General features: G+C 42.0%; 1 protein-coding gene across 3 annotated transcripts in view; it reads right to left on the bottom strand.

The window, feature by feature from the left end:
* KIF24 (kinesin family member 24) overlaps positions 1–24,456 on the bottom strand; it is a 32,172-nt gene extending 7,716 nt beyond the window's left edge. The window contains exons 1-11 of one of the 3 annotated variants that reach the window (XM_026661286.1): positions 24,405–24,456; positions 23,474–24,113; positions 18,479–18,668; positions 16,600–16,697; positions 15,064–15,279; positions 12,924–13,011; positions 10,278–10,399; positions 8,991–9,096; positions 5,993–6,064; positions 4,795–4,904; positions 1,283–3,769 (exon numbers count right to left, since the gene is read on the bottom strand). In XM_026661286.1, coding sequence (XP_026517071.1) covers positions 1,283–3,769; positions 4,795–4,904; positions 5,993–6,064; positions 8,991–9,096; positions 10,278–10,399; positions 12,924–13,011; positions 15,064–15,279; positions 16,600–16,697; positions 18,479–18,668; positions 23,474–24,099 — 4,115 coding nt within the window. In that variant the 5' untranslated portion in view covers positions 24,100–24,113; positions 24,405–24,456. Of the gene's footprint in view, positions 1–1,282; positions 3,770–4,794; positions 4,905–5,992; positions 6,065–8,990; positions 9,097–10,277; positions 10,400–12,923; positions 13,012–15,063; positions 15,280–16,599; positions 16,698–18,478; positions 18,669–23,473; positions 24,114–24,404 lie in introns of those variants that run through there. The other 2 variants (XM_026661287.1, XM_026661288.2) reach the window with 2 other exon arrangements.
* Positions 24,457–25,094: the final 638 nt, after the last annotated feature.

The raw sequence follows: 25,094 nt of genomic DNA, 5'->3' as shown, positions 1-25,094 counted from the left end.
TTACCAGCTGGAATCCAGGAGCAAAACTGCTGCCCAGTAGGACGGACTGTGAACCATGCTGGTGAAAGTCAGGCACATGACCTTCAATACACAGTGCAGACACCTCTATTAATTCCTCTAGGTGCTTCTCTCTGCCAGCAAGCACTGCTTCTGTCTGAAATGGGTTGGGTCACAGCCAGTTCATCTGGATCCATGGCTGTTAGATAATGGGAGGGCAACGTCTAGCTCAGAGGTGGGCAAACTACGGCCCAGGGGCCACATCCGGACTGCGGGACTCTCCTGCCCGGTCCCTGAGCTCCTGGCCCAGGAGCTGTTCCCCCTCCCCCACCTCAGCTCACTGCGCCGCCGGCGCAATGCTCTGGGTGGCGGGGCTACAGAGCCACAGCCTGACCCGGTCTCTGTGCTGCGCGGTGGCGTGGCTGGCTCCAGCCAGGCGATGCGGCTGCCTGTCCTGGTGCTCTGGGCGGCGCGGCTGTAGCGCCGCCAGTCACCAGTGCTCCAGGCAGCGTGGTAAGGGGGCAGGGAGCAAGGGGGGTTGGATAGAGGGCAGGGGAGTTCGGGGTGGTGGTCAGGGGGTGGGGGTGTGGATAGGGGTCGAGGCGGTCAGAGGGCAGGGAACAGGGGGGTTGAATGGGGGCAGGAGTCCGGGGGGGCAGGCAGGAAGGAGAGGGGGGGTTGGATGCAGCAGTGGGGGGCAGTCAGGCAGGGGTTCTGGGGGCAGTCAGGGAGAAGGGGTGGTTGGATAGGGCAGAGGTTCCAGGGGGGCAGTCAGGAATGAGAGGGGGGTTGGATGGGGCGGTGGGGAGTCTGGGGGTGGTCAGGGGACAGGGAGGGGTGGATAGGACAGGGGTCCCGGGGGGGGCATCAGGGGGTGAGAAGCGGGTGGGGGGGGATCAGATAGGGGCCGGGGGCCGGGCCATGCCTGGCTGTTTGGGGAGGTACAGCCTCCTTTAACCAGACCTCCATACAATTTCAGAAACCCGATGTGGCCCTCAGGCCAAAAGTTTGCCCGTCCCTGGTCTAGCTTTTACTAACTTGAATGTAGGTGTCTGATTTCACTATCTGGTTAACTGGAGTGGCTGTTTCATATTTGTTTCTGTAGGGATGCAATAGTTATCTAACAACTTCTCTATATATCTGACTCCAAACTAGTGTGCTTGTGTGTGTGTGTGTTTGTATAGTACATATAGCACTATATAAAACATTTAAGCAAACGTACAATGTGTTTGTTCAGTGTCTCTAGTTCACACAACAGAAGACAGTGTAGTAGATACAAACTTACTGTGCCTTTCCCAGGGCTTCTCTGTGCCGGTTTGATGTTTCTGACGTATCAATCTGGGCGCTAATGATGGATGGATTTGGGCGAGTGTTTTGATTTGCTAATGATCTGATCCCTTTGGTAACGGATCTTGAATCCTGTTCTGCAGCATCAAAACAGTCTTGTGTAAAAATACTTTGCATCAGTTTATTCGTAAGCAGCCCTATTTCCTCACCACTGAATGACAACTTGAATGTATCTTCAGCATGGTTCAAGTCCTCGCTCCTGAATTCTGATCTGGGCTGAAGTGGGCTGCTTTCTCTAGAGGGGGATGAAGTTGTACACTCCACTCTTCCTGCATTCAGAATGGATGGTGCACATGAAAAATAACCCTTTTCAGGCAAATCAGCATGTATAGTCTGAGACGTGGGCCCAGCAATGGGTCCTTTACCCATGCTAGATTTTTCTGGGCCGCTCAACAGGCTACCAGTGGTATTCTCAGTATCAGCATCATACTGCCTGCTGTTATCCAGGTATTCTATGCACTTTAAGTTACGAAGAAACAATTCATCTTCATTCTCTCCACAAGGGTTTTTGACTCTCACAGATGCTGATGCTTCGGTCAAGTCTTCATCTCGGACAAATAAACCATTAATAGAACTCTGATGTGTGTTCCATGGAGATGAACCTCCAAGGCTACAAGAAGGCTTTGCATCACGACAGGACTGTGAGAGCCGCTTGTTCTCAGTTTGTGGGGAGTGCTGCAGAGTGGACTTCCTTTCACCGTGGTACATTTGTTCACCCAGCTCTGGCATGCTGCCTGTTGGTGAGGCTTTATTTCTAAGAAACTGCCTGGCCTCTCCCTCTAATCTTTTGCTGGGGCTACAGGTTTTTCTTTCCAACATCTGTTTCACTTGGAGAGCCTTTTCCTGATCAGAAAGGATGTTCTCTTGATCAGCTGCCTCCTCACTGTCAAGGAGAGACATTGTCAGAGGGGCCATCAGCTCAGAAGTGAATTCTGATGAAGTATTAAAAGCTCCACAGGGGCCAGTTCCATTTTTTAGTTTCTTCCCTTCGAAGTTTCCTGCAACCGGAGCTTGTCCGTCTTCGATGGATTCTTCCCTTTGTGCACGTGGAAGGCTGATCTTGTTGCATTTTGTAGTCCCTGAATCCAATGCGTGGGGAACATGTGGACTTTGTGTCCCCTTTTCTGGGAATGAGGAGCTTTCACCGGGATAAACTAGATGTCTGTATTCGGATTTGTATTGTTTGTGATCAGCTGGTAAATCCTTGCTGTTTTTCCAGGTACTGACAAGTTCTTCCCGCAAGCAATAAGGTTTTTCTGCAGTATTGTTGTTCACAGAAGAATCAATAGCGAAGTCATCCTCTCTGCTCCAGTCAGACTGAGTCTTGCTGCTTTCTCCATCTCTAATGGGCTCCCCCGGTTCTGGAAATGCAAAGCCCTTCCCGTAGTCCCAGCTGTCATTAAGTTCATGCTCTTGTGCATGTGTTGCATGTTCGAAAAATAAACCCTGTCTCTCTCGGCCTTTCTCCTCCTCACTTTCTTGTTCTCTCTGATGAAGGAAAAAGGAAAGTTGGCTGCTCTCACTGGAGTTTCTTTTAACTTTCCTTTGGTTGGATATAGGTGAGAAAGAGTCTTCACTAAAATCACTGTCGTCCAGGTCTTCCAGCAGCATCCCCTCTTTGCATTGTGAGTCTGTGGGAGGAAGGCTCCGGTCTTGTTTAACTCTAATTTCCTGGGGCTTGTATTGGGCTAAAAACCTCTCAAGTGGTTGATAGTTCAACTTCTGCTGTAGAATAGGTGGCTGCTGAAACTGCTGGTGGTAAAGGCGCAAATGTTGTTCCCTTTCTTTCTGATGTGGAGGGAGATTTGCCCAGGTTTCAATGCACTGTTTGGTAAAAACATTTGCAGAGCGCTGACTGCTGTCTGGTGGGCGGTTTCCATCTCCAAAGGAAAAGCCGTTTCTGGAAATGAGCTGCTTTTGTACAGGTTGCACTGTCTGTACTTTCAGGCATCTGACAGGTTGTTTATCTTGAATACAATTATCTCCTTGCCCACTCTCTCTTGTCTCTGGGACTGCAGCTGTAGCGACAACACAATCTTTTGCAGTATGATGCTTCTCAGATGGCAGTGTCAGATCATCAAGCTTTTTCTTCATGGGATGATGCCCTATCTTTAGCATTCCTTTAATGGGACTGGTGTGATTGAGCCATGGCGAGCTCGGATTTCCTTTGTGGGCATGACCCTTGGCTCCTTTTGGGGTAGAGGAAAAAGGGACATTGGTTGGATGGAACACTGAAGGGGATGTCTTTATTCTCAAAGAACTTAAAGGATGATGGAGTCCTAGTTTTACTTTCTTTGGAGAGCTCTTATCTCCCACGTGCGTGGAAGGAGAGTTTTGGATACGTTTTGGAGATACATTTCCAGCTATCCGACGTCTGTTTGTGACAGGGGTACAACATTTAATCCCTTTCTTCAGTTCTTTTACCCTGTAAATAAGGATTGTGCATTAGAAAAATTAAATGCTTTCAAATACACCTCTGCCTCGATATAATGCAACCCGATATAACACGAATTCGGATATAACGCAGTAAAGCAGTGCTCTGGGGGGGCGGGGCTGTGCACTCCGGTGGATCAAAGCAAGTTCGATATAACGTGGTTTCACCTATAACGTGGTAAGATTTTTTGGCTCCCGAGGACAGTGTTATATCGAGGTAGAGGTGTAATTTACAATCTCATTAGAGCAAACTAATACTTTGGTACATTAAATATTGACTTCAATGTCACAATTTGGATTTTAATCATTGGCTAATCCATGGAGGCATCAGATCATCTGCTACAGAAATGCAGTTACTTCTATGGAGGTTTGCAGCAGCTGTTTCAATAGGGAACAATAACAGTACACAACAGTTTAAATTAGGAAGTGAAGAATACCTCTGACCAATTTAAACTGAAGGAAATTGTATCTACTTCTCCTCTCCTCCAAATCCCTCCTCAAGACCCACGTCCATCTTGATGTCTATAGGAAATTAATGAACTAACAACATGGCTTTTGGTGACAGCTGGTATCAAGAACATTTTTGATTGTCTCTTTTATCTTTCTCCTCCACCCTTTTCTGTGTTGCTTTTGTTCTGAGTCCTTGCCCCGAAGAGTTCACAATCCATCTTCCTCTGGGTATGGACAGCATCTAACATATTTTGGGAAGTACCATAATACAAATAACACTAGAGTTTGTCAAGGATGTTGGGGTTATGTTATGAGGAATACCATAAGATTTGAATCACTACAAGCTGTTAGGACCTAATTTATGTATCATCTGAAAGAAGAATTTAAAAGACCCAGAGAATTAAGTGCCCCAATATAATAGTGTAGCAGATGAAGATTGTTTGTGCACTGTAAGTTGCATTTTTTGCTCTTTGCCCTATGAACTCACCAGTTGATGCAATCTAAATATTTTCATCCCAAACCATTACTCCTTCTTGACTCTCAACATGGAAAATTTAAGTCACCTACCTGTCAGCATATCGTAACGTGTTCAGGGTGTGTTCCGTAGCTATGTGGCTAGGTGACACATTAGCTATCATACACGTCTTAGAATTTCCAATGAAAGAATCTTTTAGTACCTTGGAGGAGGAGGGAAAATATAGCTTAAGATTCTTAGCAACTAGTGTATTTCTTTTAAACAATCCAGTTTACAGTTTAGAACCAAATGTTCCTCTCTTCTCCCACCTAAACAACTTGTCTCTGTTGCGATTTTTCATGTAAGATTTAAAATGAATTCAAGTGCTGAATCTGTCCTTTAAACAAGCCCATTTTCTTACTGGGCACCCCAAAAGTGGTGGTGTGTTTGGGAGAATAAAGCATATGTTATAATTAGAGTAACCCAATACTAATTAAAGCTTGCATGATAGTACCACAAAGAATGTAATCACAAGACTATCTCTTTAAGTGGTTGTCCCCCATATGAACATCTCAGAACAATTGGCCTACAAGATTCTCCATATAGAACTTCACACAGGAATAAAATAATGTTATCCTGGAGTTTAGTGAACTCTCCACCACACCATTCCCCAGGGAGTAACTGGCATTAACCCTATGAATCAGGGCTTTGGAGCGGAGCCTGGGGCTGGAGCACAGAGCAGCTCCGGAGCAGAGGAGCTGGAGGTTTTTGCCTGGAGCTGGAGCGGAGCCAGAGCACAGCTCCAAAGCCCTGCTATGAATGCTGATGTTTCCTCTATGATCAGAATGCATGCTTGGGAAGCTATGCAAGTGTCCAGTCTCCAACGGGTTAACAATATACCAGGGGTAGGCAACCTATGGCACGCGTGCCAAAGGTGGCACGCGAGCTGATTTTCAGTGGCACTCACACTGCCTGGGTCCTGGCCACCAGTCCGGGGGGCTCTGCATTTTAATTTAATTTTAAATGAAGCTTCTTAAACATTTAAAAAAACCTTATTTACTTTACATACAACAATAGTTTAGTTATATATTATAGATTTCTAGAAAGAGACCTTCTAAAAACGTTAAAAAGTATGACTGGCACGCGAAACCTTAAATTAGAGTGAATAAATGAAGACTCGGCACCCCACTTCTGAAAGGTTGCCGACCCCTGCAATATACAGTCACCAAATCACGACTTATTTCATTTTATTACTATCATTTCAACTCTGTTCAGTGCAGTGTCAATCACTGGCTTTGTTTTTGGTTTTACCTGAGTTAATTTGCTTTGCCGGAAAGGAGTATGAGCATGTTCCTGATCCAGAGCCCGAATACATTCCTTTAACTAAAAAGGAGAGAGAGAACAAAATGTATCAGTCACGCAACAAAAAGGAGAGATTGAACCTGCACCCAAAACTATGAGGTCACTATTTCCCCTATCTGGCAATAGCGCCTATCACCCTTATATCCTTAGGGCTGGTCTACACTGGGGGGGGGTCGATCCAAGATACGCAACTTCAGCTACGCGAATAGAGTAGCTGAAGTCAAAGTATATTGGATCGAATTACCTGGGGTCCACACGGCGCGGGATCGACGGCCGCGGCTCCCCCGTCGACTGCGCTACCGCCGCTCGCTCTGGTGGAGTTCCGGAGTCAACGGTGAGCGCGTTCGGGGATCGATAACACGCGATATATCGATCCCGGATAAATCGATTGCTACCCGCCGATACGGTGGGTAGTGAAGACGTACCCTTAGACTACGCGTCCTTACACTAAGGAGTGGGGAAGGCTGCCAGCTTCTGGAGACCCACAGTTAAACATGTGCACAATAACACTTGCAGTCTTAAAGCCTGAGTGACTATTTCACCATCCCATAACAAAAGAGTCCCTTTGACAGATTAATAATGGACACACACAAAACATCAGGGCTACACTTTCAACACAGAGAGTGGGAGTTTAGCTATAGAACTCCCATTAAAATTAATGGGACTTGAGCAGCTAAATGCAAGTGTGCCTTCCTGAAAAAGATACCCATGATCTATTTTCTTGTTAATAATTATTGGCAAGAACAGCACGTTATCTTGGAGAAACATCTGCCTCTTGATTTATTCGGTGCCTATTAAAAGACTGATATTTTCAAATGTCCCTCTCTTTTTACCATGTGTCTACAGTAGAAGTGTGTCACAATCCATACCAGACTCTGATGCTTTCTACGACGGAGGCAATGGACTGTGGGCTCATTGAGGCAAGCCATTACTAGTGAGAGTACTAGCAGTGAGAGGAGAAAATATCTTGAGATAGATTACAGTACTGTGGTAGTAACTCTAGCTTGAGACAGACATTGCATTCTTAATGAGACACCATCAACTTCAAATCACATTTTTTTCTGAATGTATTTTAATTATTGTTAGAAATTACACCTAAGAGGACTCTAACTGAAAGAGATTCTCTCTCTATTTTAGGGTTTTATACTGCTGACCATAACAAGTATCTGAGCACCTTCCACATGAAATCAATAGCAACAAAGTCTCTAGTGAAGGTCATAGATTTTAAAGCCCAAAGTGACCATTATGATCATCTAGTCTGAGCTACTAACAACATAGGCCAGAGAACCTCATCCAATAATTTTTGCACTGAGCCCATAAACTTGTTTGAGCTATAGCAGATCTTTTGAAAAGATGTCCACCTTGATTTAAAGAGTTCAAGTGATGGAGAATCTGCCACAGCCCTAGGTAAGTTGTTCCAATGGTGAATTACTCTTAAAATTCTATGGTATTTCTCCCTTTTTGGGGTAAAAACTCTGCTTGGGGTAGGGTTCAATGGCAGACCCCTGTGATCGCACTTTGAGGGGAGATTAGAGAAGAAAAAGTTTCTCTTTTCAATTTATTCACAAATTGCTTTGTAATGCACCTTTAGTCAGTTTCACTCTGTCTTGCATAGTCAATTTCCTCTAATTTGTGTGGGTTATTCACACAGCAAGAAGTGAAAAAAAAATTTAAACTCTAAAACAACCAAAGTTGGTAGGGAGACTCATGAGCGGGCTTTCCTCCTTTTAACAGGAAAATACTTTAAACTCATAAACTCACTAATATCAAGTTGACTCGCTCTCTTTAAACACTTGTTTCAATGAGCTTATAAATGTCTTCATAATATTTCCTTTCAGCATGAAAAGTCTCATGCTTTTTCCCTGTCCCGAAGGGAAATTTTCTGGAAAGTATGATAAAAATTCATCCAGATTTTTTGGAATTACAGTGGAACCTAAGAGTTACGAACACCTCGGGAATGGAGACTGTTCGTAACTCTGTTCAAAACATTATGGTTGATCTTTCAAAAGTTTACAACTGAACATTGACTTAACACAGCTTTGAAACTTTATTATGGAGAAGAAAAATGCTGCTTTCCCTTTATTTTTTTAATAGTTTATGTTTAACACAGTACTGCACTGTATTTGCTTTTTTTCTTTCTTTTGTCTCTGCTGCTGCCTGATTGTGTACTTCCGGTTCCAAATGAGGTATGTGGTTGACTGGTCAGTTCGTAACTCTGAGGTTCTACTGTATGAGAACAGAGGCAATCAGGGGAATGGTTTTCCTCCCACTTTTCAGAGGCATAATTTTGCATTCCGATAACAAAACAAAGGTGTTGTACACAAATATTACAATAGGTTCCACCACATAAAAATCACACAGCAGTGTGAAATGTAAAATATTTACCTGCATATATGACTCAAGTGGATGGAGATAAGGTGGTTGTAGGAACCCTGGGTCTAAATTGCCTGATTTCTGTGTCCTGTAACAGTTTTTTGTGGTATACTAATGGACAGTGGTTCCAACCATTTGTTCTGGGGTATTAGAATGTGTTTATATGCACAAAATTAGAGTTGAGATTATCACCATAATAATAATAAATACTCTCCAATTCTAGAGGGCCTTTCAGTAGTGGATCTTAGTGTTTTCACAACCTGCATTAAGCCTCACAGAAAAAGAGAACCTGAATTTACTATAGAAAATATGGCATGGACTTACTATAAAATATCTGACTTTTCAGTGCTATGTTTATCTGGCTGTAGGAATATATTTAAAAAGTTGTTTTTCCTCACAAAGTCTTTTTCTTCTAATCTGATTCATGACTAGAGAGCAATTTAATTGTCAGCATTTAGCACTGTGTATTTTCCACTGGGATCCATCCACATGTTACTTCCTTGTTTACTGTCAGTCTAAGAACCAACCTAAAGAACAATTACAAAAATCTTTCCTACAAATGTGAGTAACCTACAGCTAAAAGGCTTTGGTTTATTTCTGCTCCTTCCATTTTTGTTTGTTTGTCTGAGTCTCTGGCATCAGCTGCCCTCTCGCTGCCAGCCAAGTCAATGAAAGAGATCCTAGAAAAAACAAAAGATGCTTTTACTTTAGCTTCTTTTTTTAAGCTGATAGCAGCAACACACGATACCATCAGTAGAAAGATGAAACATTACTACCATGAAACAGGGTGAAATACCCACTGCAAGCGTCTCAGAGGCATCACAGTAATGAAATACCAGTAGCTACTGGAACAGAGTCAGAGCATTCTGGCACTGTAACAAACAGTCATAACAGGAAGTCTAATTACTTGTGATGAGAGTGCTCCACGGTTTAATGGAACAGCTATTTCAAGTGTAACACATTCTCATCTCTAGATGATCACAATGCCAGTAATTTGAGAGAGAACACAGATTACTTAAAAAATAATAACTTTTTGGGTCTCCTTCCAGCTAAGACAGATGTTTCATTCGAGTGTTGTCTGTCCTAATCAGATAGAAATGCAGTGAAGTTTATAAAGCAAATTAAAGGGAAGTAACTGATGCACTGAATTGTCAGATGGTTTCAGAGCTATGTTCCTGCTGCTCTTTCTTCCCTCAAGATCTCCATTTGTTCTCATAGTCTTCCCTAACTTTCCTCTTTGGCTGTTAGCTATTCTACCGATCTGTAATTTCTCCCTCTCTCTTCCTCTTCTTCCACAATATCCCCATCCTCTCCTATCACCTGCATCCCTCCCAGCTTCGTCACTCCTTCAATAACTAAAAACCTGGCACACCTACATAACCACATATCCTTCTTTTTGTAATCTTATGCACTCTTCCTCCCTCCTTCTTCCCCCACCCTCCCAATTAGTTGTTGCTCAGACTTGCTCTCTTGTCTTACATTTAGAATAAGCTCTTTGGGATAAAGATTGTATCTTACTTGTTTGGAAGGTGCCTACCACATTTTTTGACATGCAAAAATAATAGTAAGCAGCTGACCATCTTTTCTCTGACTAGGTGGGACGGATACCCACTTACTGCTGCAACCATTCAGTAAGGGCCTCTGGTACTGGGTCACTATTCTACACAGCCCAGGAGCTCAGCAAACACACCTTCAAATCACAGCTTGCATCCTGGCTGTCCTTGCACTTGACTTCTTCACTACCACTCACTAACCATCTATGGCTGTTCTGCCATTGCAGCTGTGCATGGTCTCATTTAAAGCCAACAGGATGAAATTGAAATCTCTCTATCAAATTCAATAAGTCAGCTTCCAACCTCACCTCCCAAACATTCTGTTTGCAGAGTCTTTAATCTGAATCTGGATGATAGCATGAGAACGGGAGGAATCGGAGTTGACTCCAGTCGCCCCAGTGCTACGCTCCTTCCCACCCTTCAAAATTACCTGGAAAACAAACAGGACAAAACAAAGGTAAACTGTACATACAAAACATGCACACTATTCATATCGCATATCGATTCAGAACCCCACGTATTGGTGTTCGGTGCAGCTGACAAAGGGCTTATAAAGTGAGACCATCCGTAAGAATGTCAGTATATTGAACTTCCATTCCTATTTGTTAAATTACTGCAATACAAAATCACGTGGAATAAATGTATGGTGGAAATGAAAAGAACAAAATGAGGCTTCAGAGGTTCCTGTTAAGAACTCATGAGCAGGATGATTTTTTTAAAAATGCATGTTCTAATCTCATCGAAAGGCTTAGTCAGCCAGAAATCTAAGAAGCATGTAATGTAGTGTGACACCACGTGCCAATCCACTCCTCCATCTCTGTACCCAGGAGCAAATGAAACAGTGCCAAAGCAAGCAGCAAGGCTGACGTGATCAATTACACTCAGACTTAACTACCAAGAACAGAACAAGGCAAGAGGTGGAAGATGGGTTAAGGGACCTTCAGGGCTACAACTCTGGTTAAAGGCAACAGAGTCCTGTGGCACCTTAAAGACTAACAGATGTATTGGAGCATAAGCTTTCATGGGTGAATACCCACTGCATCTGACGAAGTGGGCATTCACCCACGAAAGCTTATGCTCCAATACATCTGTTAGTCTTTAAGGTGCCACAGGACTCTCTGTTGCTTTTTATAGATCCAGACTAACATGGCTACCCCTCTGATACTCAACTCTGGTTAAGTCTCTGTCCCAAATCTCTGAAGAGTCACAAGATTGCTTCAGCGAGCCCACCAACAATGGGCATCACAAGGAAACAAAATAGAGTCTATATTATAGTTTCTGGAACAATAAGAATACAATAAAATGTTAAGCTAGCAAAATCAAGACACTCTTTAGATACAAATATACAGTATTCATGCCTTCTACTGGCTGTCCACTCTTCATCAGCAATCTAGCTGGCTGCTATAGCTCCTGAATATTTGTTAAACCAGAGCTAAATTCAGGGAGAGTTTGTGAACAGAGGCCAATGCATCATAAATAATGAATAATCATGAGGCATGCATTGAAGACTCTTCTAATACATTTGGTAGCATGCTATTCAAGAGCATCAAATCAGTCTAAAGGCTCTTTCTGTGTTCAAAAGAGCCCATGAACAATATGAAATGAGCTGTTTTGCCAAGATACCTGTGAGAACAAAACCATGTACTAACTCTTCTGTGGGCAGGATAATCTAGAGGAATGTATTAATCTACTGTATACCAGATCTGCACTCCAATTTGCAGAAATGTCTCCAGCATATCCTGTGTTTAGAGTTAATGGAAAAACAAAACCCCAGAAGACAGTGTCCGTCGAGTGGTATATAAATGAACAATATTGTCCCAAGTCTGAAACAATAGGTCAGCTACACTATCAGGTAGTTTCCAATTCCTTACTGAGCAAAAATTAAACTACACAAAATCCAAATGTGATGGCAGTTGGACTCAGGACCAGCTTGCTCAGTACAGGACACAGTAGAGAACTAGACTGTGCCCATGTCTTACTCAGCTGAGTAAGGGAGTAAGAAGACTGAAGCGCTGCTTGTGCTGAGTATCAGCTGTTTATCAAAAGAAAAAAGTTAGCTGCCAGCCAGCACAGTTCGTTACTCCACGTGGTTTCTCCATCATAATTCTGCTGAATCCAAAGTATTTTATAATTTCTAATTCAACTTTACTTTCCAATTTACACAAAAACCATCAAACTACCCAGAAGACAGAAGGAAGAGAGAAAACAAAAGAAATGTAGGAGCCAAAGAAGGCCTCTTTGGAGAAAAACCTGGAACCATGAAGGTAAGTGAAAAATAAACTAAGCAATCACATGATCTTATTGATGTCATCCTGTCCCTCTCTCTCTTCGCTATTTCTGACATTTTGTTGCCTTCTCTTGTTGGGCCGTGTTCAACTTAGACTATAAACTTTTCAGATCAGCCATCCGTGTCTTGACTTGTTTGTCAAATGCAGTGCGTGCCGGTTTGTAAAGTTTACTTACATTTTCCTTTTAGAACTCTTTTTAGTGATGTAAGGTTATTGCAAAAATATTTCCTACATCTCTTCTGCAAATATGGACACAGCCTTTTTTTTATATTCTAAGATATTTCAGGGTTTGTTTTGCTGAGATATTGTCATTTCTTGGGTGGTTCATTCAACCCCTTGGCAAAGATCCCGCCTGAGGTGTGGCTGTAGCAGTGACCGCTCCAAGTCAGCTTTTGATGTGCGTCACTGTAACTTGTCTGAGCTGCACATGAGCTCATTCATTAAAGGCAGTTTTGAACGTGTCCCTTCGTGCTCTGCTGTGGCCACCAAGCTGTTCAAAGTTGCTCTGATGCTCTTTTGGAGCCCCATAATGTGTACATTATACAACCTGGAGCAGCAACACCTGCGTATGCCAGAAATGACCTTCTCCACTCCATGGTAACCTATGGGATGAGTTAGTGCAACAAGGGCTTTAGAAGATAAAATAAGCATTGACAATCAAATTACCTCTAATAGTAGGTCTACGGTATCCACTTGAACCTCACGCAGGCCAACTATTTGTACAACATGCTTACTATCTTCTCTTGCAAAAAGTCTGCAGAGGAAACAACAGGGCTTAGTAGAAAAGGGTCATTCTGAAGAAGGTCTTATATAGTAGTAATGATTCTGTCTACATCTCAGTGCTATAGAGTAGCGGTGCTCAAACTTTTTCAGTCGCGCCCCCACCTTACTAGTAACAGAATCTGTCCATGCCTCCCTCCCCCATGACTACATAGCCAAGGCTTTCTCAGCAGTGGAGCTTGGGCTGAAGGCGGAGGTGGGGGACAGAACTGGGAATGGGAGAGGAGCTGCAGCTGGTGTCAGAGTTGGTCTGGGGGCAGAGAGGGAATGGGGCTGGAGCAGGGGGTGGAATGGACCTGCAGCTGGAGCTGGGCTGGGAGCGGACAGGGAGTGAGGGCAGAGCTGGGCCTGGAGGCAGAGAAGGACTGGGGGCTGAACAGGATTGGAGGCAGTGCTGGACTGAGGGCGCAGCAGGTCTGAAAGTGTGGCACTCCCTCCCTGCCCCCGGCCCTACCGCGCACCTGGAAGTGTGGCACTCCCTCTCTGCCCCCCATTGGGACTGGCCCCAGCCCTGCCGCGTGCCTCCCTGAATGTTCCTCCGGGGGGCACGCCCCACAGTTTGGGAGCCCGTGCTCTAGAGAAGTACTGCAAGGAGTGACTAGCAAGGCTACAAATCAGGTTGTCATTAATATACCACTTGTCATGTATAATATGTACTTTTCAAATTTCACTGTTAAAGGGACACTGGAAGTGTTTATTAGCTGGATGTTCCTGCTAAGATGATCAGCACTCAAATAGTTAATGATGGCATTTAAATTGTCATCTTTCGATTTCAGAGTTCACACCTCTCTGAGAGCTTTTGTTTCAGGCTGTCTCCAGGCTCAGGAAGATTACACTGCATCACTTATACTCAATTCGTGTTTTAAAGGTTATCTTCACAACCACGAAGGTTCAGAAATTCGTTTTAATGACAGCTTAGGTTCTGGAACATAGTTCTGTGGCAATAGGTGGATTCCGCAGCAGATCCGACAGCTGCAGAATCAGAGTACACGGGTGACTCTCTGCTACAAATTACAGAGAAGTGAATGTTATGGTACAGTTGGTAATACCAACTGGTTGGCTTACGTCCAAGGAAAAGGAACTTCCACAGCCCTATGGACTATAGCTCAACATTAAGAAGGCCTTTAAAAAGGGCTGCAGGAGAGACAACACAGAGAAACATGCTTGCCTCATGATAAGGCACAGACTCTCCTAAGCACTGCAACATGCTCTCAAAGTGCGCTCCCCTCAAGAGCCCCACTAGTTCCAGATGAAAGTTAAAAGCCTGGCAGGATGGTTTTATTCTTCAGCAGGATTTAGACTGAACGTTATCTTGCTTTGTTGTGTTTAGATATTTTCGGTCAGGTAAGTTTTTTAATCTGAGGAACATCTTGAGTTCTTTTGATTTTCCTTGGGTTTAGTGCCACTGTACTGACCTAGATACTTTTGCTACAGAATTATTAATGTCCACACTCCAAGTCACATGCTCTTCAGAAAAGAGATTAGTAAACAGCCATCTTAGGGGAGTCAGGGGCCCCACTGCATTGCCAGGGTGGAGAGACGATTGAGGAGCCTATGGGACTCCTATCAATAATTCATTCTGCTTCTTTTCAACTGCTCTGTGCTACTCAGCTGTTCCTAGAGTGTGTAAAATTCCAGTTCAGTCTCAGGTTACTTTGCTAAAGAAAGGTGAAAAGCTAATGTGACTGTGCCACATGATACTGTCTTGTCACTATTCATCACAAGGGGTGAAGCCTGGCAGAGCGTATCGAATACAGAGCTCATCCCTCAGATTTGTGTCTTTGCTTTGATTTATTTTATTCCTGTAGAAATAACCCAAAGGGGGAGTGTCTATAGATGCGACAAAATTTAGGGCCAGATTCGACTATGTTTACTCACATTGAGCAATACCTTACTCCATAAATAGCTCCATTTAAATCAATTTCACTTATTAGAAAACTTAATTCTGTTCAATCCAACTCCATAATGAAATAACAAACTGATGTATCATCCTTTTTTCACAGCAACGTGTCTCTTATTTAAATACCTTCTCCTTCCATTTAGCAGGTCATAAAGCTGTCCACAGTAGATCTCATAAAAACTGATCCATACACGGAGCTCTCTCCTTGACTGGGATGCCTCTAGTTGTCTAAAGATGTCTTTAGCAGCCAGTGCATAGAGTCCTGGGTTCTGGTGACTCCCTATCATAGTGTAAGTCTTGCCAGCACCAGTCTGTCCATATGCAAAGCAAGTGGCGTTGCCTCTGTAAAGATAATTTTTATTTTTAGTACTACATCTGATCCATTGAGGTCTATTAAAAGAGATTCTGCAATATTAATATCTACACACACTGCTGACCCTCAGCGATGGGATTTTATCATTCATAGCCATCTGAGATCCTGAAAAATACAATCTGTTATATCAGAGATTCTCAAATTGTGTTCTGTGGACAGCGGGGTAGAGACACAGTGCTGACTCTTGTCCTTGTTTCCAGGTGCTAAAACCACATTAAAAGAAACTAAAAATGCATTAAATACTTTTGCGGTATTACTTTTCCACGTAAAAAATTGTAGCTACCACAGGGATGTTATGTGATCATGAGTGGGGGAAAGGACTGATTGTGAATTGAAGGAGAGCAAGTCTGCATGATTATGAAAGCAAGGAGTAGGGTGTCCATGAAGCCACTTCCATATTAACATATGGTCCACTCAATGAAAAAAGCTTAACAACCCCAGCACTACACTTTGCATGCTGTAAACCCAACAATGAGAACCCTAGTGATAGAATTTCTGGCCCAGCTGATGACACTTGGAGCTTCTTGATAACAGAAAGCTTCATCTTGTTAATTTTCCAGTATAGACATGTAATTCCTTTCCATCAAGAGGTCAAAATGAAATTATGACCTATTCAAGCTTGCTGTTCTCTGTACTCAAATACAATTATACATGTAAAACCACCCTGATTTTTCCATTAACCAGAAGGTATATTATAATTCTCTCTCTAAATAGAAATAAGTAAATAAAATAAAGATAAACCACAGTTTTATTGATAAAGTGTATAATTCCTTTATACTACTGTGAACGATATACATACATCTCAAAGTACTTTACAAACATACTCACAACAGTCCCATGAAGGTGTTTTATTTCTCTTTTACAGATGGGTAAACTGAGCAACTGAGTTCTACGTGACTTACTCTAAATCACAAGAAAGTCTGTTAGAGCAGAGAATTAGGATCCTGGAATCCTGACACCGAATCTCTTGTTCTAACTAGACCAAACTGACTCCCTAGTAATCCTTGGTGTCTGATTGTGCACTCCTTCTGCCGACAAATCTCCCACTGAATACAAGGGGAGTTTTGCCTGAATAAGGACTGCAGGGTCAGGCCCTTAGTTTGTCAAAATTGTATAAACAGACATTTTTCTATATTTTGTGTACACACACACACACACACACAACCTTAAAAAAACAGGGTAAGTTGAAAAGGTGAAATTAATGTTTTTTAGAGAAAACTTAAGTTACACCAAAGTCATACATGAAAAATGAAAACTAAAAGGAATAAATGCAAGCAATGGCTCCCTACCCGTTAAAAATGTGCTGAATGAGGGGGTGAGCAGTCTTCATATACACATCCTGATTGGTACATGCCTCCCCAAAGACTTCATCAAAATAAAAAACATGCTGAAAAATAAATGTGATTTTTATACGAAAAGAAATTTCTCTCAGTTCTCCTTTACCCCATAATGTGTAGCACATGCTATGGGCCTGATCCAAAGCTAACTAAAGTCAACCGAAGTCTTTCCATTGACTTCAGGAGGCTTTGGAGCTGGTCCTAAGTAACCAAGTAAAACTCACTTTTCAGCAGCATGCAGCCACAACCCACCAAGAAATAGAATATGCAAGTAGAAAATTAAGAGAAGATTCTGTGTCCTCCCACCCCATCATCTTCAAGCAGAATGTACAGCAGCCAAGAAACAAAAGTACGAGAGTAACTTAAAAAGAAAATTAATCTATTCCTGAAATGAACCAACCCACAGCAACACAGTATGGTTATATAGTAGAGAGGATCAAAATCAGGTCATAGATCCATTGTGATCTATTCCACACACTTCAAATGCTTTGTGCTGGAGAGGATCAAACCATTCACATGCAAAGCTGGATTTTACTATCTGAGAAGCAGAAGAACTCCTGCACTTAGGGCCGGATCCAAAGCCCACTGAAGTCCATGAAAAGATATTTGTTGATTTAAGTGGACTTTGGATCAGCCCCTTACAGATTTTAAATTTTGCTTAGTGGGGTAGCTTTATAAGATACACATCTCACTTCAGTGAGGGCCCCAGTAGGACAGCGTCTATAACATTATACTTCAGTACAGTACAAACAAAACAGCACTGGGCAATCTCAAATAGAAGAGTTGCAGAACTGATGACTACATGAATTATACATAAATGATCCACACTAACATATATGCAAATCTAAATCAGTTTCAGTAAGGCTATGGCATATTTCTGCTTGCACTACAGTGATTTATAGCAAGATTTGTTTTGACAGTATTGCCAGAATATAATTTAGTTGGGGAGATTTATTTCAGCATTTAGATGCCAAGGTGATAGGCATTTAGATAGCACCTAAGCTAGCTAGCTACATGGAGACTGAGGGAGTGGAATTACAGCATGTATCTGATTGTAAAAGGGGATATATGAATGGTGCCTGAGAGAGTTGCAAATTTCATTTTACTACCCTGACCAGTTGTTGCCAGTCCTCAGATTATAAAAATAACACACACTCGGGTCAGCATAGCTTGCTGCTCTCTAGCAATCACTTCTGTTCCTGGTGCTGTCAGTCAGAATGAGAATTTGAACTATGGCAGCAGAAGGTACCCAGGATTTAGAAACAAAGACCAAATGAGAACTGCACTTTGAAAAGCATTTGGCTTTGGAGTGAGGGAAAACTAGGAAAGAAGCAGAGAACGTGCGTGACGCATTAAAATAGAACTACTGCACTGAAGTCCTGTGGAAAGGGCCTATAGGGAACTCAGCAGGCAACTGCATTCTAGACCCTGGCAGAGGGTCCTCTTTTGGCACCCGGGGATCAGAAAAAGGATGTTCATTTTTTGAGGAGCAAGGTAGACAGGGAGCAAATGATAGTTTTTAGAGAAAAAAAGGTGTTTATTGGGGATTACAATTCTGGGCTCGCTTCTCCTCTCACACATTCGTGTAAATCAAGAGCAATTCCAATGGATTTACATGGGATGAGTGAGAGAAGAACCCAGAAATGAGTTTAATGTGAAAAAGAAAGAAAGGTCTTTTTTTATTTCCATTATTGAAATCCCAAGCCTGTTTTCATCTCTCACTTGACTGTTAATGCATTACGCTGTCGCTCCACCATTCAGGCAGCTAGCACACTACTCCTACGTATTATAAATGGAAAGGGGTTTTAAGAGCAAAACAAGCTCACATTACCTGCAAAATATACTGGGTAAGATCAACTGCCTCCTTCTTCTCATGGAGAAGAAGAGTTTCTTTATCTTCCACTCTGATGATATTAACTTCCCCCCGCCGCTCCTCTCTCAGGCCCAGCGGGCGTTTTCTGACACACACTCGGATTTTGTCAGTCTCTGTCCACGGCATCTCCTTCTCAGCGGTACTAGATCTAGAACACAGGATCACAAATTTGGGTTTAAAAAAAGAGGATGCTAGACAATTCAAATTATCCATGGACTTGGCCATAAACTCAATTTTTAGCTGTTACTGTTTAGTGAAGCTAGCCCTTTTTCTCTCATTTTGAAAGCTCTCCAAGAATTAGACATTATAAATGGGAAAGCTTCTATTGTTTCTCTTAAAAGCGGGGATGCAATTCTTTTGGGTACTTTTGTTAAAGTGACAGCACTGATTTTTTTTACATCTATTTTCCTTGTAATTCTGAGCCTATTGCTGACCCAGCATAACTTCGGGTGTCCACAAACTGATGATCCAAAATAACATAAGATCCCATTTTCTGGAGATTGTTCTGACCAGGAATTTCTTTGGACTTTTCCATAATAAGATTGCCCTGCCCCAGGCGATGACATATTCTTTGCCTCTCATAACGGACCTAGCTCTCTTAATAGATCTCCACACAGCTTTCATTAATATCAGTCTCTCTTTGTCCTTCTTGAATACTTTCATTAAGAAACCTGTGGCTCTTGCAGTCTCTTCTCCTGGCCTGTATCCTGTTCTTCTAATCATTCCTTTTCATTTTGGGTAGAGGCTTACACCTTCCCACTACCCCCTTCACTATGGAATACCACAAGCTTTTTCCTTTAGCACCCTTTCTTGTCTCACTGCCAGTTTCAGCTGTGGACACAACTTTTGTGTGGTTGGCATCCAGCATTATATATCTTTCAACATACCCGTTAATCCTTCTCTTTTCCATCGGCCTGTGTCTCTACTTTGCCAGCTTCTGGCTCCACCATAACTTTCTATTACTCAGTGCTTCAGAGACTGAAGTTTGATTAGTTGGTAAGAAACCCTTTCTCCCACATCCCTAGTATCTGTCACACTCCATAATTCAGATATAACCCCTATGTTCCAAGGCCATAAATCTCAGTCAAACTTGATTCTGAATGATCTTTTCCTCCCACATTTCCCTTGGCTGTAAATCTGCCCATTACCATCCGTATGGTGTTGCTAGAATTCATACCTCTTTGACCCTTAAATTCTGATCACATAATAATTAGTTGTAGTAGGACAGTAGCACCCACAATGTGCAAGGTGCTGTATAACCCGATCATGAGACATTGTCTGTAACCTGAAATGCTCAGTCTAAGAAGAACTAGGAAAGAGAGGGGTACGATCTATAATCAGAGCAGTTATGTTGCCTGCCAAGTCTACTTCAACTCTCTTCCCGCCACCCTCAGAGACATTAAGGGTATGTCTACACTAGTCTAGACGCGATAAATCGACCCCCGAGCGTTCTCCCGTCAACTCCTGTACTCCAGCTCGGTGAGAGGCACAGGCAGAGTTGACGGGGGAGCGGCAGCAGTCGACTCACCGCAGTGAAGACACCACGGTAAGTCGATCTAAGTATGTTGACTTCAGCTACGTTATTCACGATTCCCCCCCACCCCCACCCCAGTGTAGACCAGGCCTAAGTCATTTCTTCTCTAGCTGATTAACCCACTGTGTAAAACACCTTGACATATAATATATGGAAGATGCTGTCATTAAAATAAAGTGGGACATTTCCAATTTTCAAGCACTCTTCAGCCAAATGAAAAATGATTTTCCACCTGGCTGTGAATGTGAATTAGAGTCAGTAACTATCGTTTTAATCAAACCCTTGCCTTACCTGAAAGTAAAATTTCTGTCCTGATGTCCAAAAGCTCTTTCAAAATCTTTTAATGCACAACTTTAAAGCAAACATGCACTAGACTTCCATTATATTAAAAACAACAATATAACAAGGGTATTTGTACCAGCTCTTCCACTTTTATTGGGACTATAGGCTTGTGATTTCAATGCTATTGCATTGCCAGTTTTGATTAATCTAAAAGTACAGTGCTCAGAAATAAATGTTAAGAGCTGTTTTCTCAAGGGGAAAAGAGGTTTCCATTCAAATACAGGGCTTGATCCTATAGCTCTTAGTCAACCATGTATTCCCATCAATTTTCCTCAGTAGAACTTCTCACATGAATAAGGATTACAGTCTCTATATTTGAATGGAAACCTCTTCACCCTTGAGAGAACATTACAGTTGAGATCATCTGACATGCTTGAGATAAAAGTCCCCTCCTGATACAGGAGGTCCCTGGTATACGTTTGGGTTGCATTCCTGAAAAGAGCGATGGATACTGAAACGATGCATACCGGGGAATTTTTCCCCATAAGAAATAATGGCCCACCCCGCCTTTTCCCGTGCAATTCCACCCCCTTCAAGCGCACCCCGTTCCCACTCCTCCCCGCACCTCCTGAATGCCAGGGGAAACACCGAAAGAAAAGTCACGCAAAAGGTGAAGTGACAGATATGCGGATCGGAACCAACGTGAATCGGAACACGTTCCCCTATTGACAAGCGATGGATATGCAAAACGACGGATAAGGGGGAGACGTATACCAGGAACCCCCTGTATAAGCAGGATGATGCTAGGTGCCAGATGTTCTCAGTGAAGGGTCACTGGGTCTGGAACTTACTTCCCAGCTCAGTTCACCAGAGCCTGGATTTGGTGACTTTCAGGACACAATGAAGGAGTCACTTCTTCTCCCAGGCTTTTTCTGGGTGTTGAGGAAGCAGGGAGAATTAGTGAGGGATTGATGAAAAGGAATGCTTGAAGCCTTAATGGAGACCTTATTGATGTTAGAGACGGGATTTTAGAAGTTCTGTCTTGTTGAGACACACATTGTATTACATATACTTTGTACTGGATGAAAGTATCTGTTTTAATTCCATGTACTGCACTTGGCATTTAAGACAGATTTATAGGAAATCTAAACAAATAATGATTCTGTTCTCAGGTGGCAGAGAGATATATTTTATATTATTTTCAAAAGAAGAGAGGCAATCGGGAGCCTGGCAGAGGCAATAAGGGCAGAAGAAACTTACAAGTGACCCTGTCTGCTAACATTAACATCAAATCATTTGCTATGAGCAAGTGAAAAACATTTAAAAACATTAACAAGAGCTTTATTTATGTGTTCCTGATAGCTGAGAATGTAGTAATATTTGCCTTCACTTCCAACGCCCTTCGGAACCTAGCCCCATTCAGCCTATTCTCTCTCATTCACTCCTGAAATGTAAACTCCCACTTCTGATTGGCCCAAGATGCCAGCCTCCATTACCCATTATTAGATTATCAAACAAGTACCTTTATGTTTTCTCCAGTGATGCCCCTCACCTTTAGGAGGAGCGCCCCATAAATAGCCACAAAGCCACCTCATTATCTACCTTCACTCCCTCCTTAAAACTCTAACAATTTAAGCTGCTGGTGTGCCCACCATGCTGACCTATACTGTCTCATTGTTTCCTTGGACTCCTCTATCTGTATCCATCTGCTGTCTCTTGTCTTAGACTATAAGCTCTTTGGGGCAGGGATTGTCTTTTTGTTCTGTGTTTGTATAACACCTAGTACAATGCGGTCCTGATCCTTGACTAGGACTTCTAAATATTACAGGAATACAAATGGCAATAATAATAAATATTACTTAATTTGATCCTAAACCCATTTATAAGTAGGAAAACATAGATTTAAATATGATGTGGATTAAAAATTCTCCACGCCAAAGTATGTTTCACATCATTTTCCAGCAGTACAGCTGTAAAACTAGCTTCTGACAGCGACTCAGTCTTGGGCAGTTTATAAGCATCATGTCGTTGTAGAATTTGCCAAGCCCATAAAGGTATTTTCAGAAACATTCTGTATAATGTAGTGCTTTTGGTTTTGATTTGGATTTGTGTGCATGGAAATATTCCAAGCAAAATAAGAGAAAATGCTAACAGGTTTTCAGATGTATTTCCAGTAAAGTGTAATGCTCTTTGAGAAACACAGAGGCATTATACGCACTACATTTTCACCTCTAGAGACTCTGGTTCAAATTCTGATTTAGTTCACAAATGAAAATGACTTTGTTGGTTTTCTCTAGTCTCATCTACGCACATCATAAAATACCCAAGACTTAAGAAATGCCCTATATTGGAACAGCATGGAGGTGGTCAGTAACAGGGTACGGAGGTGTATTGGCGGAGCAGCATGGGAGTTCCATGACTGGATTAACTTGGGAGTGCTGCAGCTCAGCAAGGAAGTTCATCAGCTGGGCTCCAGGCAGGTGATCTTTACACAGTACTTGCCTGCACTCTGCCAGTCTAAGTCAATACTATTAGTTCTTATTTTTCATAAACATTAAATTTATCCAGATTCTTTTTTAAAGTGATACCTCGGGAGTTCCCTTAACAAAAAACTGTATCCACTGTAATGTGTGTCACTTTTACTGGGGAAAACTTGTGACACAGTTTGCTTTCAGCTTGGAGTGCAAGATTTTCTGAAAAAAGAGTTTTAATTATCATAGAATCATAGAATATCAGGGTTGGAAGGGACCTCAGGAGGTCATCTAGTCCAACCCCCTGCTTATGCAAGGTGGCTGTACTGAAAAATATGAGAAACTGACCAGAACAAAGGCAAAACGAAAGCATAAGCACCGCAAGATAGTAAAGCTTATTCTTATCCAATTCTGGTAAATAGCAGTTGGTGAATTCAACTGAATCTTTTTTTACCAGTGTTGGAAAGTCCCAAGTGCTAATTAATGTTTCCCTCCCCACAAAATTTTCCATCACCCTTGTAGAAGTTATGCATTGTTTGGTTCTAGTTATACATAATGTTCATTTAGAGTCTATGAAGAAGGATCTTCCTTTTTAAACTCCTAAAGGCGTGATTAACTGTGCCAGTTAACTCCAAACATAGTGAAATAAAAGTTAATAGTTATTACCTGATACAAGAATGAGGTAGTCCATAATTATACCCGGAAATATGAGTTACTCTTTGTATGATGGGAGCTTCAGAATCCCCCAATAGAGGGGCAATATTATTTGATGAATATATTGTAGGACAGTCCAGTTCATTTTGTGTGCATGTTCCAGGAACATTCAGGATGTCTCTTCTGGTTATTTTATTGTCCTCTGAGTCCCCTGGTAGAACATGTCCTAACATTTCCACCAAACTTTCCTTCTCTTTGTTAGCACAGAAATCAGAGAAACTCTGCAATTCAAGTTCACAGTCTTTACCTGTTCCATCCTTTTTCTCAAAGAGGGACTCAAAATGTAGTTGTCTACGAGGACCTGACCTGGTCACCAGAGGTTGGATGTAGACGTCACATGGTTGAAAATCTTGCTTGGTTGTGTCTGCGCCTTCCTCTTCTTCCTGCATAATTTTGATGATTCTAATGAGTTGAAAGAGGCGCTTGCGATCATTCATGTTATGGACCCCTAGTTTGGCATAATCTTTCATGGCAATCTTGGCTAGTTCATCTATCTTCTGAAGGCCAAGGGCAACAAACTGAGGATAATATTTTTCAAGTTCTGCCTCACAAAGGCATTCGTACAGACACGACGCCATCTTCAATTTAAGCTCTATTAGAAATCAAACGAAAGAAACATTAGATCCATACAAAACAGTCATAGCGGACAAAGGTAACAAAGAAAAAACATAGCATTTCCCCAGCTATCTATAGATGTTATTATCTACAACTAGGCTAGGCACAAATTAAAATCCAGGCTGCCATAGACTGAACTGTCTAACATTATGAAATGTAGTAACTGGAAAAAATATACCAAATAAAGGGAAAGCAAATTATTTCTATACATACAAAAATGTACAATAAAACAACAAACAGAGATATACACACATCCACAGTCACTTACTGCTGCAGACTCCCTGCACTTGTGATGTCTACTCAATGAATGCCACAGGCTACGGAAACCCAGTCCACCAGCTACAGAATGTAACATGCCTAATTTTAGATGCTCAACTTAATGTCCAGGCATGTGGTCCTACTGATATACTTTTGTTAATTAATCATGGGTAAGAAATGGATAAGGACAGATTCAAAGATCAAGCCTAAAAGGTAAAGGATTATTATATGTATTATATATAGAAAAAACACACTCTACAGCATAGGCATAGTTACATGCTTTCTTTTTTAAGTTTAGATTTCCTGTGTATTCTGTGGACCACGTGCATTTTCTCAGCTGTATTTGACAGGAACATATTATCCATAAACCGAAATGTATTGTAGCCTCTCCAAATCTGTATAAAGTTATTGGAACTCCATACTCAGGTTTTCTGGAAATATTTGAAAAATATCCGGCATTGTAGTTAAATATGTGAAAATTACTCTCAATTCTCAAACCTTTGTCTTCCTACCATGATGTATTTTGCAAATGTTTATTTCCAGCATGATTAACATCTGCAAAAATTCTTACTTATTGTATAAGAAAAACAAATCCTAAAACTACCTATATCCTTGCCTATATATATGAAAATATCTTTCTAGATGTTTGTACATAATCTAAAACCAATGGGCCTTCACTCCTGACTGGAGATTTTTGACT

Source organism: Terrapene carolina, unplaced genomic scaffold (assembly GCF_002925995.2).
Source record: "Terrapene carolina triunguis isolate 2854851 unplaced genomic scaffold, T_m_triunguis-2.0 Scaffold998, whole genome shotgun sequence".
Taxonomy (NCBI): domain Eukaryota; kingdom Metazoa; phylum Chordata; order Testudines; family Emydidae; genus Terrapene; species Terrapene triunguis.
Note: the sequence above shows the minus strand (reverse complement) of the source record. Positions and strands in the feature narration are given on the sequence as shown.